This window comes from Chionomys nivalis, chromosome 1 (assembly GCF_950005125.1).
Source record: "Chionomys nivalis chromosome 1, mChiNiv1.1, whole genome shotgun sequence".
NCBI lineage: Eukaryota > Metazoa > Chordata > Mammalia > Rodentia > Cricetidae > Chionomys > Chionomys nivalis.
The window spans coordinates 94,296,727-94,313,862 of record NC_080086.1 but is presented as its reverse complement, the minus strand read 5'-3'; the positions used below and the strand labels follow the sequence as shown (position 1 = coordinate 94,313,862).

The 17,136-nt window shown below is 43.0% G+C and overlaps 1 protein-coding gene across 3 annotated transcripts in view; it reads left to right on the top strand.

The window, feature by feature from the left end:
* The window catches only part of Ldah (lipid droplet associated hydrolase), a 65,900-nt gene that overhangs the window by 17,089 nt on the left and 31,675 nt on the right, over positions 1–17,136 (top strand). For all 3 annotated transcript variants that reach the window (XM_057787710.1, XM_057787727.1, XM_057787718.1), the window contains one exon: positions 10,189–10,358. In XM_057787710.1, coding sequence (XP_057643693.1) covers positions 10,189–10,358 — 170 coding nt within the window. The remainder of the gene's footprint in view (positions 1–10,188; positions 10,359–17,136) is intronic.

Genomic DNA, 17,136 nt, shown 5'->3' with positions numbered 1-17,136 from the left:
CAGATAATTTTTATAAGGATTTGGACACACCAACAATTTGAGTATAAATCTCCCTCTTTACTTCCTAACCAATGACCTAACTAACTGTATAGTTATTGATAATGTGCGTCCAAAGTGGACTAGAGGAAAAGAATAAAACATGGTCTTTAGAGATGCATTCTCCCTCCCAGTCAAAGAGTGGTGACATGACAGAATGCCCTGCTGATCAGGGAATCCACAGTAGGGGTTAGAGGAGACTTGGTGATGTAACGGATGCCATAGTTTGAGCTGCTGTGGTAGAACACCATTGACTAAGTAACTTACAAGTAAATTTATTTCTCATAATTTTCTGCTTTCGACTGGAGGGGATATAGGGTTAGGAATTGTACCTAGAATCGTGTGGTGCTAGGAAAGTACCCCAACACTGACCACATCCTCAGTCCACGTGTCGTAATTTCTCAAGGGCTGAAAGGTTCAAGGTGAAGACCCTAGGTGATGCATACTGGGAAGGAGAGTCCACTCCTTCCTCATAGTGGGCAGAGCTCTTGAGATCCATACAGTAGCCCCATTAGAGTGCTCCCCAGAAAGGATTCAGTCTCTAGTATTACCACATCTGTAGGTAAAGGGGGGTGTAATCACTAGATCATCAGTGACGTGTTGATGCCCGGGTGGGTATGGGATGTGTGGGTGGAGGCCTGCGGAGTGACAGTAGAGCAGTGTGGAAGGAGGCGGGGTCAGGAGGGTTCTCTGGAGAAGGCAGGGCGGGGCTTCTGTGTGCTACTGTGCTAGATGCCTTATCAGGGAAAGGAATGCTGTTGTACGTGGCAAGGTACCTGTGTTTTACCCATAGAATTCTAGCATGTTTACTTTCCTAAAGGTCTTATAAATGAGGGGAAATACATAATTAAATTCCCAACAGATGTCAAACTCAAGAGTCTTCACTGTGGGGAGAGAGGAGCTTTACTGCTTGTTTCATTCCTGGTCCTTACAGGTCTCTCTTTCTGTTTTAAAGATACAGTAACATTTTACCTTTGTATTCTTTATGATTATACATTTCTGATCCTTTTAGATATTAGCATACAAATTTCATTCTCTATGAATGATCTACATGGTACTCAAGGATAGTTTGATTATGTTTCTTTTTTAACTGTGTACTCTGGCCACCCTCCATCATATCACATACAGTTGTTGTCTAATTTAAAATAATTGTCCTTATGATTATATATGTGAACTCTTCTAAATACCCTGTATATTCACCAAACTTTTGGGAAGTGTTGCAGTTAGATAAGTAATATCAATTTATCTTGTTCATAGCTTTACAGTTTATAGATGATCTCTTACTTCCAATGACTAATACATGATTTTATTCATCTTTTGAAGTAAATATTGCATTTTTCAAATTAAAATTATATGTGCCTTTTATGTAAAATTTAGATGCTAAGTAAAATGTTTAAGAATTTCTGTTTTATAATTTAAACTTGAAAATGAATATTATAACATAATGCTTTGTTTTGTTATGATCAAAAATTAACTTTAAGTAAATATATTGGCATGTTAGCACTGAGAGACCAGATTCTGTGCTACTTTAATGTTGTGTAAGTCACCCAGGAGTCTTTCCCAGGTTGAGTTAAATCCATGAGAACTGTCAGTTGGTGGGTGTTATCTTCAGTGATTTTTTTTGGTTATTATTATTATTATTATTTTGTTTCATTTTTTGAGACAGGGTTTTTCTGTGTAATAGCCCTGGCTCTCCTGGAACTAGCTCTTGCAGACCAGACTGGCCTCAAACTCACTGAGATTCGCTTACCTCTGCCTCCCAAGTTCTGGGATTAAAGGTGTGCAGCCTTGTAATTATTTTTAAACCCCTTATAAAAATGTAATGATAAGCTGTGTATCCTAAACCTGAGTAATATCTTTTTTTCATAAACGTGCTTTACAACATTTATTTACTGCTTCTTCCTGTTTGGAAATCATAGTTGGCAAATATTATGCACTGAGAAAAGGACGCAGTGTAGAATTCTTCCACAGTAAGTAGTAGACTCCCAGCTTCATCTCTGATGTGTTGGACTTGGAATCTACTGCTCCTCTCCTCACAGCAAGAAGTAAGCTGGACAAACTGAAAATCTGTGATTTTTCTTAGCTATGTCAGACACTCAAGACAGCAGGACCAATGCCATATACAACCTGGGGAGGTGGCTCCATCATGAAAGGACAGCTTACTTGAAATCTTAGGGAAACCTTAAGCCAGGAAAACACAGATGGAGGTTGCGGTGAATTGCCAAGCACAGGTGAAACACAGACTGTGTAGAGAGTGAATGGAAGCTCTCGGGACTGCTCACACTCTCTTGAGCATTACCTCCAGGAACTCCCTCTTCAGTTGTGAGTCCGTGTTGTGACTGTGCTTGTAGATTGCTGCTTGTTTGGTTTTGCTTTTTAGATTTGTTTCATTATTTTATGTGTGGTGTGGTGCCTTCATGCACACCATATAAGCCCTTGATGTCTGAGGAGGTCAGAAGAGGTGGGATTGGAGTTACAGGTGGTTGTGAGCCACCATGCGGATTCTGGGAATTGAACCCAGGTCCTTTGCAAGATGAACAAGTGCTCTTTACCTCTGAGCCATCTCTCCAGCCCTGTTTGTTTATATTTTAAGACAAGGTCTCATGAAATAGCTCAAGCTGTCTTTAAACTTGCAATCCTCTGCCTACACCTCTCTAGAGGTGGGGTGATAGGAATGTCCAATTATAGTTTAGATTTTAAATGTTCCCAGAGTGTTCTGCTGAGGGACTGGTCTCCAGTGCAGCAGTTTTCAGAGGTTAGGGTAGGGCCTATGGGAGGTGATTATGTCAGGAGGCCTCTGACCTCATGAGTGCACCACTCCATCTAAGGATTCATAATGTAATGGGATCTTGGGACGTGGTAAACCATTTTGGAGTAAGTGGGTCATTGAGGTCATAACCTTGGAGGTTATTTTTTCCCCTTTCCTCTCTTTATTTCCCTGTCACCAGGAAGCCAACAGTTTTGTTCTGCCATTCCTTACCTAGATGGTCTTTTTCCAAAATACCCAAAATAATAGGGCAGCTATGGGTTGAAACCTCTGAAGCCATGAGCTAATCTCCATGGGATCTTTGTCATGACAGTAAATCTAACACAGTAATTACCTGAGAATATCCCCCAGGGTCTTCCTGAGGAGGGAAGAGAAGGAATCATTTTGCAGCATTCCCAAAGAATTCTCAATAGCAAATCTACTCTCCAGGGGACGAGACTCTGCAAGACCTTGTCTAACCCGAGGGAAGGCCTCCTGGCCTTCTTGCCTAGCATAGAGAAGAAAGTAATTTGAAAAGTATTTTTTTCCCAGACAGAGTCTCAGCCCTGCCCCCCATGACATTAAGTATAAGGTTTTAGATCACTTCCTCCTGTATTTTACCCCATGTCAATAGACTTCTAATATAACAAAGGTGTGTGCACTGCAAGACACAGGAACGGATCAGGAGGTCTTAGGGGAAACCAACTGAGAGAAGGGTGGAAAAGCAAAGACGTGGAGGAAACCAAAGCCTCTGACGGATATTAAACGTAGCTCAGGTCCTGGCCACCTTGACATCAAGCTTCATTCCAGGATCTGTTTACCTCCGTTCCTAGAACTGGCACATTACGTCCAACTTCAGTCATAAAGTTACAAGGCTTCGTAAAAGGCAAGAAAAAGTCAAGAAGACTAAACAAACTGTGACTCCTAACCAAACTCAGATGTGCCTAGTGCCGATTTTCAGACAGTCAGATAGAGGATTTAAAATAAACATGGCAGTCAACATTGAGACTCCACTGAGAACTGTAACGCACTGCAGAAGAGTGGGAACCCAGTGACAGCTGGGAACTTTTAAAGGAATCAGAAGGAAGTATTAAAATACTGCAACAAAATGAAGACTGGATTCCTGGGCTTCTCTTTAGACCTCATGCAGCTAAGAAAAGGATCTGTGGAATTGAAAATAGGCCAGTTAGAAACTTCCCAAGCTGAAATACAAGTAGAAAAAAATGATGTTTTTAAAGAGCAGAATATCCACGAACTATGGGCCGTTTCAGAGGTGTGACATCCGCATAATTACAGTACCAGAGAACGGAGAGATGGAGCCAGAATAATGGAAGCACTTAAGTCAAAGAATTTTTCCTCAGATTCAGGAAACGTGGAGTACACTGAGCAGGATAAATACTCAAAATCTTCGCCTTTGTGTTCACCATATTGAAATTACAGGGAACCAAAGGCAAATAGAAGCCTTGGAAGAAGACAGCGGTGAGACTTCTAGCGCCTTCTTGTCAGATATAAATTAAAGGGGAATAAAGTAAAATATTTCAGTTTGAAAGAAAAATATCAGCAACCTAGAATTCTGTGTCTAATAAAATTACCCTTGGAAGTAAAGGATGAGTAAAGACTTTGTAGACAGAAGCTGAGGAGACTTTTTGCTTTAGCTCTGCCTTAGGAAAGAAGAATGAAGACAGAAAATCAGACCTATAGCAAGAATGGAAAGGCGTGGTTAGAGCGATGGCTGAGGAGTTCCTCACACCCATGTCCAATAGGCCACAGCCACCTGCAACTCTGCTTCCAGAGCATCCAGCACCTCCTCTGGTCTCTGGACACCTGTGTTTGTATGTGCGCGTGCGCGCGCACACACACACACAAATGTGTGTGTGCCGGTACGCACATGTACACACAAACACTCGTGGACAAGCCAAACCCATACAAGCATGTACGCACACATACACACCCATATGAACCCAAACATACACACATACACACACACACACCACACATACATACATGCATGCACAAACATAGGTACACTCATGCACACAACATATATACATGCACACACACAAATTAAAAATATAAAAGAGAAAAGCTAGGAAGAAGAAATGAGTAAAAGCTTTAAAAGTTCATTATTCTAAATTTACCTAATAACTGCTCAAATTAATTAGTGATGCTAATATGTGAGTAAGTGGTCTGAGAGTTGGCAATGGTTTAAAGGATGAACCAGAACAAATACTATTAGGACAATGTTATATAACATACACGAACTGAAGGCAAAGTAATACACTGTTACTTGGACTTAGGTTAAGTACTGCAAATTCTAGGGCAACTGCTAAAAGTTTTTTAAGAAATATAGGCACTATGATAAAAATAGAAAATGGGATGATTAAATATGCTTAATTAAGACTAGAAAAAGTTAAGAGAAAGGGGAAAGGCAAATGTATCAACTAGAAAGCACTTAGAGTAGCTGCAAAGGTGGCTCAGCAGCCAAGAACACTTACTGTCCTTGCAGAGGACCCAAGTTGGGCAGCTCACAGCCATCTGCAACTCCTCCAGGGAAACCAATACACTTTTATGGTCTCCTCAGGCACCTGCACTCGATGCACATACCTACACTTAGATATTCACGTGGCACATAATTATTTTAAAAATCACTTGTAAGTTTTATACAATCATTTATCTATTGTATTAGTAATCAGTTTGACAATGAATAATTCAAAAGACAGTCTCTCGGAGTACATAAAAGTAAGGCCCAACTCTCTACTGTCTACAAGAAACTTTACGTGTAAGAGACTAGTTAATCCCTAATGAAAATTATCTGTCCCCATTGCTCAAACTTCTGAGTGATATGCAGCTATCATGTCTTATCTTGGAGAGGCATGCAGTATAGAGAGAATTCTATTTATAGCAACAGCAGCAGTCACAGTAGCTATTCAAATATGTTCTAAAGCCGGACGGTGGTGGCACACACCTTTAATCCCAGCACTCGGGAGGCAGAGGCAGGCGGATCTCTGGGAGTTTGAGGCCAGCCTGGTCTACAAGAGCTAGTTCCGGGACGGGCACCAAAGCTCCAGAGAAACCCTGTCTCGAAAAAAACCAAAAAAAAAAAATATGTTCTAAAATCAGAAGCAGATAAACAGAAGTGAAAACAGACATGAAGGGTCACCTATGATTAGTGTTTTCAAACTTTGCCATGTCTCAAAGTTACCCAAAGGTTTATTAAAATAAATAATAATAATAACTACTGATCAGTAGATGTGGGGCACCACCTGAGAGTCTGCATTTCTAGCAAGTTCCCAACAGTGTTCCTGCTGCTGGTCCTAGGACCCCATCTTCCAGAGCTTGGCCATGGATTCTTCCTTACTATGCACTAGTGCCCCACACCAGTGAAAGATATATGTATGTTGTGGGTCAGAATTTAGGAAATATATTTAGGAAATTAGGAAATATGTTTGTGTTTTAAAATGACTTTTGCTTATTTATAACTTTACTTGAATGCTTATTGTTTGGATTGGTTCTATACTTAATGATGTGTTAATAACTTAGCATTAGTCTGAGCTCTTTGCTACCTAATGAGAACAGTGCCATCTAGAGGCCCAGAGGCCAGCGGACGTTGAAGGGGATGAAAGGGCAGTCTGTCATCACTTAGGATTTATGATCAACTAGGCAATGATAGGTAGTACTGCAGGAGAATTAAGAGAGATGCCCATGTCCGCCTTCCAAGGTGACTATTTCCATCTGTACCCTAAGTATCCCAAAAGTTCTAAGAGGCCGAGTGTAGCCCTGGGCCTTACAACCTATGTTACCTATTAGAGGTTGTGCTTTGCGAGTGGGTGCCATAAGATGGGTCAGTGCAGGCAGGACAGGTGCATCGTTCCCATGCAGGATTGTCACCCTAAGTACAGGTTCCTGGCGTGCACAGCATGGTTTGCAGAATACATGAGCGAGAGAACGCGAGCTCTAGCAGCACAGCAGAGGTTGGCAGCATGCTTCGCCTCATGTGAGCATGCGTTAGAACTGTGAACAGTTGGGAATGGTATTCTTGTTATAGCACATTGACAGAATCGTAAAGTGGATGTAATGACAGAATATAATAACAGCTGTTCTCTGATACCACACGGGGATGATTCAAGAAAGATACATAATTTTTTTAAAACAATTTGAGAGTTTAAATTGTTGTCTGGCTTTGACTTACTGGAGTCCACTTACTCGGTGGTAAATTTATTATCAACTACTTTAGGTCCTTTGTTCAAAACCCATGAAGCACAAGATAAAAATTATACCAGTTCAACTGTAGCAGATGAAATATTACCAGTCTTTCAATTAAGATGAATTTAGCCTGTGCAGTTATAAAGAAACAAAACCATGCCCAATAGTCCTCCAGACAGAGAGAGAGACTGCTTGGAGGAGTTCCCTCTCCAGGACAGTGACTAGCAGAAGAACATTGAGGAAAGACAAGCCCAGAGTGGGGGACAGTCCAGCTGCTGCTCACAGCCACTAGGAACACACACATGTTTCCAAGTTAAAGTGCAGAGCTGGCGAGGGGTCTGGAAATGGAGCCTATGGTTACAGTCCTGGGGCAGAGAAGAGTGGGGAGCCTCGTTCATACTGCAGAGTTTTGAATGAGAGATGCTCAGCAAGTAAACTCAAGGCAAGTGTTCCTAAATCAGAAAGACACAGAGACCTGAAATCTAGGCAGTTCTGGTGACAGGCATTTCAGATGAGAGCTCTCAGGATGATCCATCTGGATAGTATGTCTGAGAGCCCTGGCACCTTTCCAAGTGCATTCAGTAGTCCCTGATGTGCCGGGGCTGTCAGCATGGCAGCACCCACCCTTGAGCCCACAGCCAAGCATGCTGCTCCTTTCTGTGCCCTGCTGCAATGGCCCATGTCCTGCTCAATTTGTGTCAACTTCCTTTTCCAGCCACTTAGTTCCATGGCTCCCTATAGACTCCTTATCGATTCCAAATACTGCGCTTTGTGCCTCTTGCTTTTGTTTATTGTTTGGGCATTTTGTTCTTCCTGAGTCTCCCTCCTGTTCCCCGAATTTATCTGTTGAGATCCTTGGCAGACCCTTCATGCCCATCGAGTGGGAATATAATTTGATGCCTTTTGATTATTCCATTATACCTTCTGTTTGGAGAATAATAATTAAAATTATTTTATAAGTCATTCTTTGGTGTCATAGGTTTTTATTTGTTTTTAATTAAGGTAGCATTTGTAACGGTTGTAGATGCCGTCTCTCATCCCGCCAGTGTGTCAGACGCTTTCAGAGCTGGCAGAGTCTCACCAGTATTTCCATCCAAAGAGCTTACAGAACACAGAGAGAGCTGGGAACAGATGAGCCCAAACTGTGAGGTGACCCTTCACCTCAGGTAGTAAACCTAAGGATAACTGTGAAAGGAATGTCTTTCAGAGCTCTGAAGGAACGAGTCGTAAAGAAGTAGGGGCCACAGTGCTTACCCGCTGTTTCTTTGACCTGTAGCATGAACTTACAAAGTCCTTTCGGCTTTCTCTGTTCCGTCTGAGTTACAGCAAAGTGACTTTTCCCAGTAAAATAGATGATGGCACCTGGGAACTGCGTGTCAAACGTCTCTTTTCTCAAACCAATTTCAATATTCATACTTACTTAACAGTTCAAGTTCTATGATTACATGATGGCTAGCATTGCCAGACCCATTTTAATATCATAAATAAACAAATAATATAAAGGTTTTTTTTGCATTCTGTCTCTGGTTCTACTTTGAATTTAGAGTTAAATTTTAATGACTTTTTAGATTTTCTGATTGTAATATACATGTAAGAGGAACATAGTTTGTTCTTAAAAGTCCATCTAAAGAATAATTGGTACACTTATCTTGTTCAGAGGATTTCAAATATGAAGTTCTTATTTCAGTCTTTATATTTCTATATGATCGAAATTATTAGGGTATCATTTCAGAGTAACAGTGGGGCAAGGTGTAAGAATTCTGTAGATGTGAAAATTCCTGTGTAAGATATGAGGGGTTACCACCTGCACACCCAATTCCAGCACACAACACTATTTCTTAGTCTTACGTCTAGTTTTATTGTCGTTGGAGTTTTATAAATACTGTTTGAGTGAAAATACATAGGTAAAGTTACTAATTTAATATTTTATCTGTAGCTAAACATACAGACACATACGTATATACACATACATGTTGATATAGACTGGGATGCTCACATTCAGATCTGTAGTTAAACATGCACATCTATGGTAGCATTCTAGCAGTGTCTCTCTAGAGGATGTTGGAGAGAGATGCAACATTTCTCTGAGTGCAGAGGATCAGTCTTTCTACCGTGATCATTTCTAGGAGACTTGGGTGGGGTCACCCTAATAGATTTTTGGGAGTTTTGTTGTGTTAGATTTCTACCTTGCCCCTGAATTGCACCCCCCAATTGCAGTTGCCTCTCCCAGTATTTTCTTCTTTCACCTTATCGCCCGATCCCTCCTGTTCCTGTCCTCACCTGCCCCAGGTCCACCTACAAAATCTACTCTGTTTCCCCTTCCCGGGGAGATCCACACACAACTCCCTCCACCCTCCTGCCCAGAGCCCTCCCTGTTTTTTAGCCTCTATGGGTCTGTGGATTGTAGTGTGATTGTCCTTTACTTAACAGCTAATGTCCACTTATAAGTGAGTACATACTGTCTTTGTCTTTCTGGGTCAGTGAGCTTATGCAAGTATAGTTTTAATTAGATCTTGAAGACCCTAGAAAAAGAATAGGAACAGAAAAGTCATTGCAGGTCATGATTGCGTGCTAACATTGAGGTTTCTACTTAAGTCTTTAAGTTCTTTAAATATGCACAGATTATTCAACATAGTCAACAGTATCCACCATGTGTTTTCTTAGTTCACTGGATCTGAGTCAGCTTAACCCAGTGGTTCCCAGTGTGTAACTCTAGACTCAGCCTGCCTGCATCTCCTTGGAAACTTAGAAAGGGGAATTCTTGGGCCTCTATGCAGACTTACTGTGTCAGAAACTCTGTGTCAGGGCCCAGCTATCTTCCAGCAGCCCTTCCCGAGTACTCGCTACGTGATCAACCTTGAGGTCTACCGACATAAACTAGCAGTGGTTCATGGAGTGGCTGCAAGTACACGGTCTTCGAGGACAGACCTGCAGTTGACTCTCAGCTGCCCTACTTCAGAGGTCCACCGCTGTCAGTCTTTACAGTGCCCATAGCTGTGACGATTCCGCTAGCGCTGCCTTTCCCGTTCTGTGGTGAGGATGGATGTCTATAATCTAAGAGTCTAGTACTGCAGCTGTCTATCACAGGCTATGACAAGTGCTCTGTGCGTGACTCTAAGTCATCGGCGTTTTGTAGATCTTGTTCTACTTTAATAAGCTTGTTTACTTATTCATTAAAGCATGTTCTATACTTTTGCTTTTAGAGTCAAATGCTCAAGAAATTGAGGACATTTATGGTCTGAATGGTCAAATACAGCACAAAATAGCTTTTCTGAGAGCTCACGTGCCCAAGGATGTGAAGCTGATCCTCATTGGCCACTCCATAGGCAGCTATATTGTTCTTCGGGTCATGAAGGATGCCCCTGAGCTGCCTGTAAGTATGCCTGAGAAGGTGACTGTGGGTACCTGATTGTTGCCTTGCAAAAAGCCTCATCTTTCCTTTGCTTTTTTGTAGAGCAGAGGGAGGGATGTATAGTGGCTGCCTTTATCTTTGTCTGTTGCTAAAGACCAATGTTTAAGAAATTTCCATAATGTTTCCGTGAATAATAGTGGAAAAGACAGAGAGATTTTTCTAAATGAATATCTTTGAATCTAAGATTCTCTGGAACTCTAGTGTTATATTTAACTTGCTCTGTTTTATGAAACAATATTTAAGAACATGTAGCATGTAAAGGACTCTGTCTGTATTGAAAGCGTGTTTTGAAAATATGCATGGGCTGGGGAGATGGCTCAGCAGTTAAGACCGCACTACTAGAGCATCCAGTGTGAGTCCCAGCACCCCCACAGTGGTTCTCAACAGTCCGTATACAGCTCCAGGGATCCTGTGCCCTCTGGCCTTCACAGGCACTGCATGCAGCTGGTCCCAAAAATTGAAATAAGAAAATATTCCTGTCTTCTTTAAGAAGCAAAATGATGTGTCATCATCACTGACAGGTAATACCTGTCTTTCAGGAACATGCTAAGTGTTTGTAGGTATAGATTCTTGTCTATTCTGTATTTTCTAGCCTCTTTTAGACACGTATGCAGCTTTCATTCAGAAATACTTTCTTCATCTGTCTTTATATTTGTTGTCCTGATATTGGGATGGATTCAAAGCCTAGTGCACAAGAGACAAGCATCTTCCACTGAGCTACACCCACAGCCGCAAACATCTGGTTCTTAAGTGTGGCTGTGTACTATACATTGACATTGACGTCACAGAGTAAAACATAAAGTGCCCCCAATAGGAAGTGTACTCTTAAAAGCCTTAAAGGCATGCCTTCACTCATGGATCAGAAATGACCTGTTGAGTGGGTACAATTACAAGATAATTTATGTCTTCATTTGGCACGCATGGGTATAAAATCACTCTTGTGCCGTCTTGAGGACGCCCCAGGGGACAAGGCATGGTTCTGAGCTAAGAGCCTGGAGTCCCATGGGTGAGACAGCTAAGCGAGGGGAAGGGATCCCTTCACAGCAGCTCCGTCCATGAATATTTTCACTCCGTGTGATGAAATATCTCCAGCAGGGTCTTGGATCGCACTAGGAATTTGCCTCCTTTCCTGCCAGCTCGCTGCACTCAGTGCTCAAACCAGCACTTGGAAAGAGCACAACTATGGTCTCCCTGTTTCTAACACCAAATGGATTTTAATTTTCTCCTTTTGGATATTAGAAAATATGTTTTTATGTCTATGCGTGAACGCAGGAAACTGAAGCCAGTGCTCTGGTCATTGGACTCTTGCTTCTCCTCATTTGAGGTATTTCTCCCCAGATGAGGTGCTTCCGTCAGAGAGCAGCTTTACCTTCGGTGTCGGCTTTGGTGTGACTTACAGCCTCCTTTCTGCCCTTGATATTCCTCTTACCCTATAGGCGGCTGCCATTTTTCTCGTGCCAGGCCCGCATGTGAGTGAGTGTTCCTAGTCACACAGTCCCCGTGAGCTCTGGCTCTTGCTAGTCACTTAGGCTCAAATATTTTTTTTTAATATTTATTTATTTATTATGTATACAATATTCTGTGTCAGTGTATGCCTGAAGGCCAGAAGAGGGCACCAGACCTCATTACAGATGGCTGTGAGCCACCATGTGGTTGCTGGGAATTGAACTCAGGACCTTATGCAGAGCAGGCAATGCTCTTAACTGCTGAGCCATCTCTCCAGTCCAGGCTCAAATATTTTTTGTCATCTTTTGTTTGCATGAACTTGGAGAAGTCATTGAGTCTCTGGCCTCAGTTTTCCCATCAACACATTGGAAATAATTATGTGTTCTTCAAGGATCTTCTTCTAAAGAATTATGCAAAATATTGAGAGTGTTGCCGGGGATTTTAAAGTTCTAAGCAAGTATTACTGCTAGTGTTGTTATGGAAGTAACATTAGACTCTTTTCAATCACTATGTTAGCTGTTGTAAGGAGGGGAGTCCTCTTATTCGTCCTGGCTACCTGGCTAGTTTAGCCTCGAAATAACCACACAGAAATTGTATTAATTAAAACACTGGCCCATTTGCTGTAGCCTCTTATTGGCTAACTCTCACATCTTGATTTAACCCATTTCTATTAATCTGTATATCGCCACATGGCAGTGCCTTACCAGGAAAGATTCAGCATGTCTGACTCTGGTGGCTCCATGGCGGCTCTCTCTCACTCTGCTTTCTTCCTCCCAGAATTCAGTTTTGTTTGCTCCGCCTACCTAAGTTCTGCCCTATCAAAAGGCCAAGGCAGTTTCTTTACTCATTAACCACTGAAAGCAACACATAAATAGACGGACCTCCTACACCAACCTACTGCTCTATATCAGATTGTCCAAGACTAGACGTGTAAATGGTATACATTTGTATCTCAGTTTCTGGTCACAGCTTAACTAGGTCCCCGACTGCAGAGCCTTTCACCAGGTGGTAGTCATGTATCTTCCCAGGGTTGCAGTCTCCTGTGAACACGTGAATTAAGATAGTGATGGGAAGAGGGGAGGAGGAAAGGGAGAAACATGAGGACAACATAATCCATCTGTACATATGGACGGTGATTAGAGTTCCCGAGAGCGGTGAAACTGTATTTCCTCTTCTTTGATGGGGCTGGAGAGATGGCTCGGTGAGGAGAGTGCCTGCTCCACAGGCATGAGGACCCGAGTTTAGATCTCCAGCTCCTACGCAAAATCCAGGTATAACCCAGTTCTATGGGAGCAGGGAAGGTAGATCGCTGGAGCTTGTCAACCCTCCAACCTCAGCAAATCAGTGAGCTCCAGACTCAGTGACAGTGTCTCTGAACCTAAGATGGAGAACAGTTGAGAAAGAACCAGCATCAGCCTCTGCCCTCCACATGTACATACATACACATGCACATACATACATGTCCGTATACTACATACACACAGTAGAGACACACAGACTTGCATGTCTAAACACTAAATAATGTGTATGATGGTACATACAAGATACCTTTGGGAAGGGAAGGAGCAATCACTACCATTTTGTGTTTTCATTAGTCAAAGGCTTCATTTGAGGCTAGACAGATGAGTCAGCAGTGAGAAAATGTTTGTAATCTTGCAGAATATTTTGTTCAGTTCCCAGAAGCTACATGGTGGCTCCTGACCCTCTGTAACTCTAGCTCTGGGATCTAATGCCTTCTTCTGACCTTTGCAGGCACCAGGCATGTGCATGCTATAAATGCAGGCAAAACACTCATACAGATTTTTAAAAAAGCTTTATCTGCTTTCAATTATCGGCATTGTTGAAATTCTCCACCACCACATCCAACCCCTCAACCATTAAACACCTGGGCCTGTTAATCTGATCGTGTGATCCATGCTGAAGTGTTGAAATTTCAGTGTCTCACTGACAACACGGTCCCTGCATGCCTGAAGTTAACATGACATGCTCCATTTGAGATGCACTTGACAATCAAGCGAGTTTGTGGAAGCCAGAGTGTTGCAATCCCTAATCATTTGCCAAAACTAAGTTAGCTGTTATGTTTTATAACATATGAAGTGTGATAATAAGAAACTTCTGTTTCCATCTCTTCTGTTATTTTATTGGAATTTTGACTCCCATAAAATTTTGAGGGCACATTTTCAGTTTACTAGCTGGTTGGTGTGGTTTGGTTTTCTTTGGTTTAGCTTTTTGTAATAGTTTTGTATAATTATTGACGACTTTGTTCTTAAGTCATTTGTAGAGACTTATTGCACAATGCCAGGTATATTGTTTGACCTGTACTTTTATACAGCGCTAAATGATTGCATCTTTTAAAATCTGGTATTAAATTTCTATTTGTTTCTCTCTTGAATCAAGTTTGATGTATAAAAATATAGAGATAGAAGTTTGTCAGACATTTTGTAAGTAATATCCAGAATAGGGATTTTTTTTCTATTAGAGAGCCAATTAGTAGACTGTGTGCCCTAAGCAATGAAAAAATTCACTTCTGTCACTGGCCCCTGAAGGCAGCAATAGCAGGTAAAATGTTGAGTTGCGCTGCAGTGTGATACATCTAATGAGGCCAGTCAGACTTTAACTCCTGCGCTAGCAGCGGGGGACACACAAACATAGGAGGAACCGTGGGTCGTATCAGACATGCAGTGAACTCATTTCTCAGTGAAGAAAATGACACAAGGAAGAAGGTGCGGTGAAAAGACAACTACCAGGTGATAGGCTGATTCCTATGCAAGTGAGCAGCACTAAACACAGTGCACAGCAAATTCCCGGTGGAGATGGAATAAAAAGGGCGTAGATGTGTGCACCGCAGAGATTGTTCCATTGTGTAAAGGAAGAAGAGTGTGTAGATGTGCACACTCATGGATTGTTCCATTGTGTAAAGGAGGAAGAGTGTGTAGATGTGCATACCGCAGGGATTGTTACATTGTGTAAAGGAGGAAGAGTGTGTAGATGTGCACACTGCAGAGATTGCTCCATTGTGTAAAGGAGGAAGAGTGTGTAGATGTGCACACTCAGGGATTGTTCCATTGTGTAAAGGAGGAAGAGTGTGTAGATGTGCACACTCAGGGATTGCTCCATTGTGTAAAGGAGGAAGAGTGTGTAGCTGTGCACACTCAGGGATTGCTCCATTGTGTAAAGGAGGAAGACTGTGTAGATGTGTGCACACTCAGGGATTGTTCCATTGTGTAAAGGAGGAAGAGTGTGTAGCTGTGCACACCGCAGGGATTGTTCCATTGTGTAAAGGAGGAAGAGTGTGTAGATGTGCACACTCGGGGATTGTTCCATTGTGTAAAGGAGGAAGAGTGTGTGTAGATGTGCACACTTGGGGATTGTTTCATTGTGTAAAGGAGGAAGAGTGTGTAGATGTGCACACTCGGGGATTGTTCCATTGTGTAAAGGAGGAAGAGTGTGTAGATGTGTGCACACTCGGGGATTGTTCCATTGTGTAAAGGAGGAAGAGTGTGTAGCTGTGCACACTCAGGGATTGTTTCATTCTGTAAAGGAGGAAGAGAGAAAGGTGCAGAAAGCACAGTTGCCTCCCAGACTATCACCCACAGTCCCCGCGCACCCTGTGATGTTGCCGTGGGTTACAGTGTGGATGGGGAAGGCTGTCCACAGTTGCACAGGCACGGGGCATAAGCCCGAGTGAAAAGGCTTGGTTCTTGCTTGTGGTAAACGCCCTGTGAGGAAGACCGGTCCCTGGCAGTTCTCTCTGAACAGTCTTACTCCAGAATCCAAACTGAGGGACTCGGTCTGGCATGTTCTGGCATCATGGAGAGCATAGAAAGGGGTGGGCTGCACTCTAAAGTCTCTCTCTGCAGGTGACACTGCTCCCCGCAGTCCAGGGAAATTCACCTGACCAGGGTTTGGCCCATGAGGCTAGGATGTCTAATGTTCTCCTGAGAGAAGAATTCATTTATGAATGTCCAAACAGCACTTGAAGAAATAGAACAGCCTGTATTTGTATTGTAATCTAGGTATTTATTGCCAGACATTTGTTTCTCATTTTCCAAGTGTGTGCTGCTATCTCAGGTTCCATTCTGGAATGTATATCTAATTGTGAGTTCAGGTAAAAGTTCTGAAAGCCATTCATCCAGACTAGGATAGCACAGAAGCTGCGAGAAGGGAAAGGAGGTCGCGAGAGGTGCAGCGATGTGGGGATAAAGAGCCCTGGCTCCCTGCCATTCATTCCTCAAGAAATGGAGTGAATTCCCTCTCTGCTTTTCGCTTAGCCTGGGCACCTGACCTTCTTTCAGCAAGTCACTGCAGTGACTCGGGGTGAGGTTCTGGCATTTCCAACTCCAGACCTAGAGGGCTGGGACCTTTTGTTTCCTTAGTCTCAGTAGACAGCTGCCATATTAAAAGTCTAGCTACTCTAGCATCGCCAGGCTGGCCACACGAGAGGGTCCCCAGGCACTTGGCAAAGCAGCTCCCAGTGCACTGTGTGCTGCATCAGTGCCCAGCTGATCCAGGAGCCACACAGCCATCCAGTCCCTTTAGACACTGTGTGCTGCATCAGTGCCCTGCTGATTCAGGAGCCACATGGTCATCCAGCTGAGCCTGTCGGAATTCCTCACCTGCAGAGACCCGAGACAGAGCGGTACTCCACAGTGACAGTTAGCTGAAGTAAAGTGACAGCTGGTTAAGAAGATGAGGTGGAAAGCATCCTATTTTTTTTTTAAATTTTATTTTTATTAAAAAATTTTTGCCTCCTCCCCACCTCCCCTTTCCCTCCCCCTCCCCCCTCTCCCCACGCCCCCTCCCTTCCCCTTCCCTCTCCAGTCCAAAGAGCAGTCAGGGTTCCCTGCCCTGTGGGCAATTCAAGGTCCTCCCCCCTCCATCCAGGTCTAGGAAGGTGAGCATCCAAACAGCCTAGGCTCCCACAAAGCCAGTACGTGCAGTAGGATCAAAACCCAGTGCCATTGTCCTTGGCTTCTCAGCAGCCCTCATTGTCCGCCTTGTTTAGAGAGTCCGGTTTTATCCCATGCTTTTTCAGTCCCAGTCCAGCTGGCCTTGGTGAGCTCCCAATAGATCAGCCCCACCGCCTCAGTGGGTGGGTACCCCCCTCGCGGTCTTGACTTCCTTGCTCATGTTCTCTCTCCTTCTGTTCCTCATTTGGACCTTGGGAGCTCAGTCCGTTGCTCCAATGTGGGTCTCTGTCTCTATCTCCATCCATCGCCAGATGAAGGTTCTATGGTGATATGCAAGATCTTCGTTAGTGTGGCTATAGGATGGGGCCATTTCAGGTTCTCTC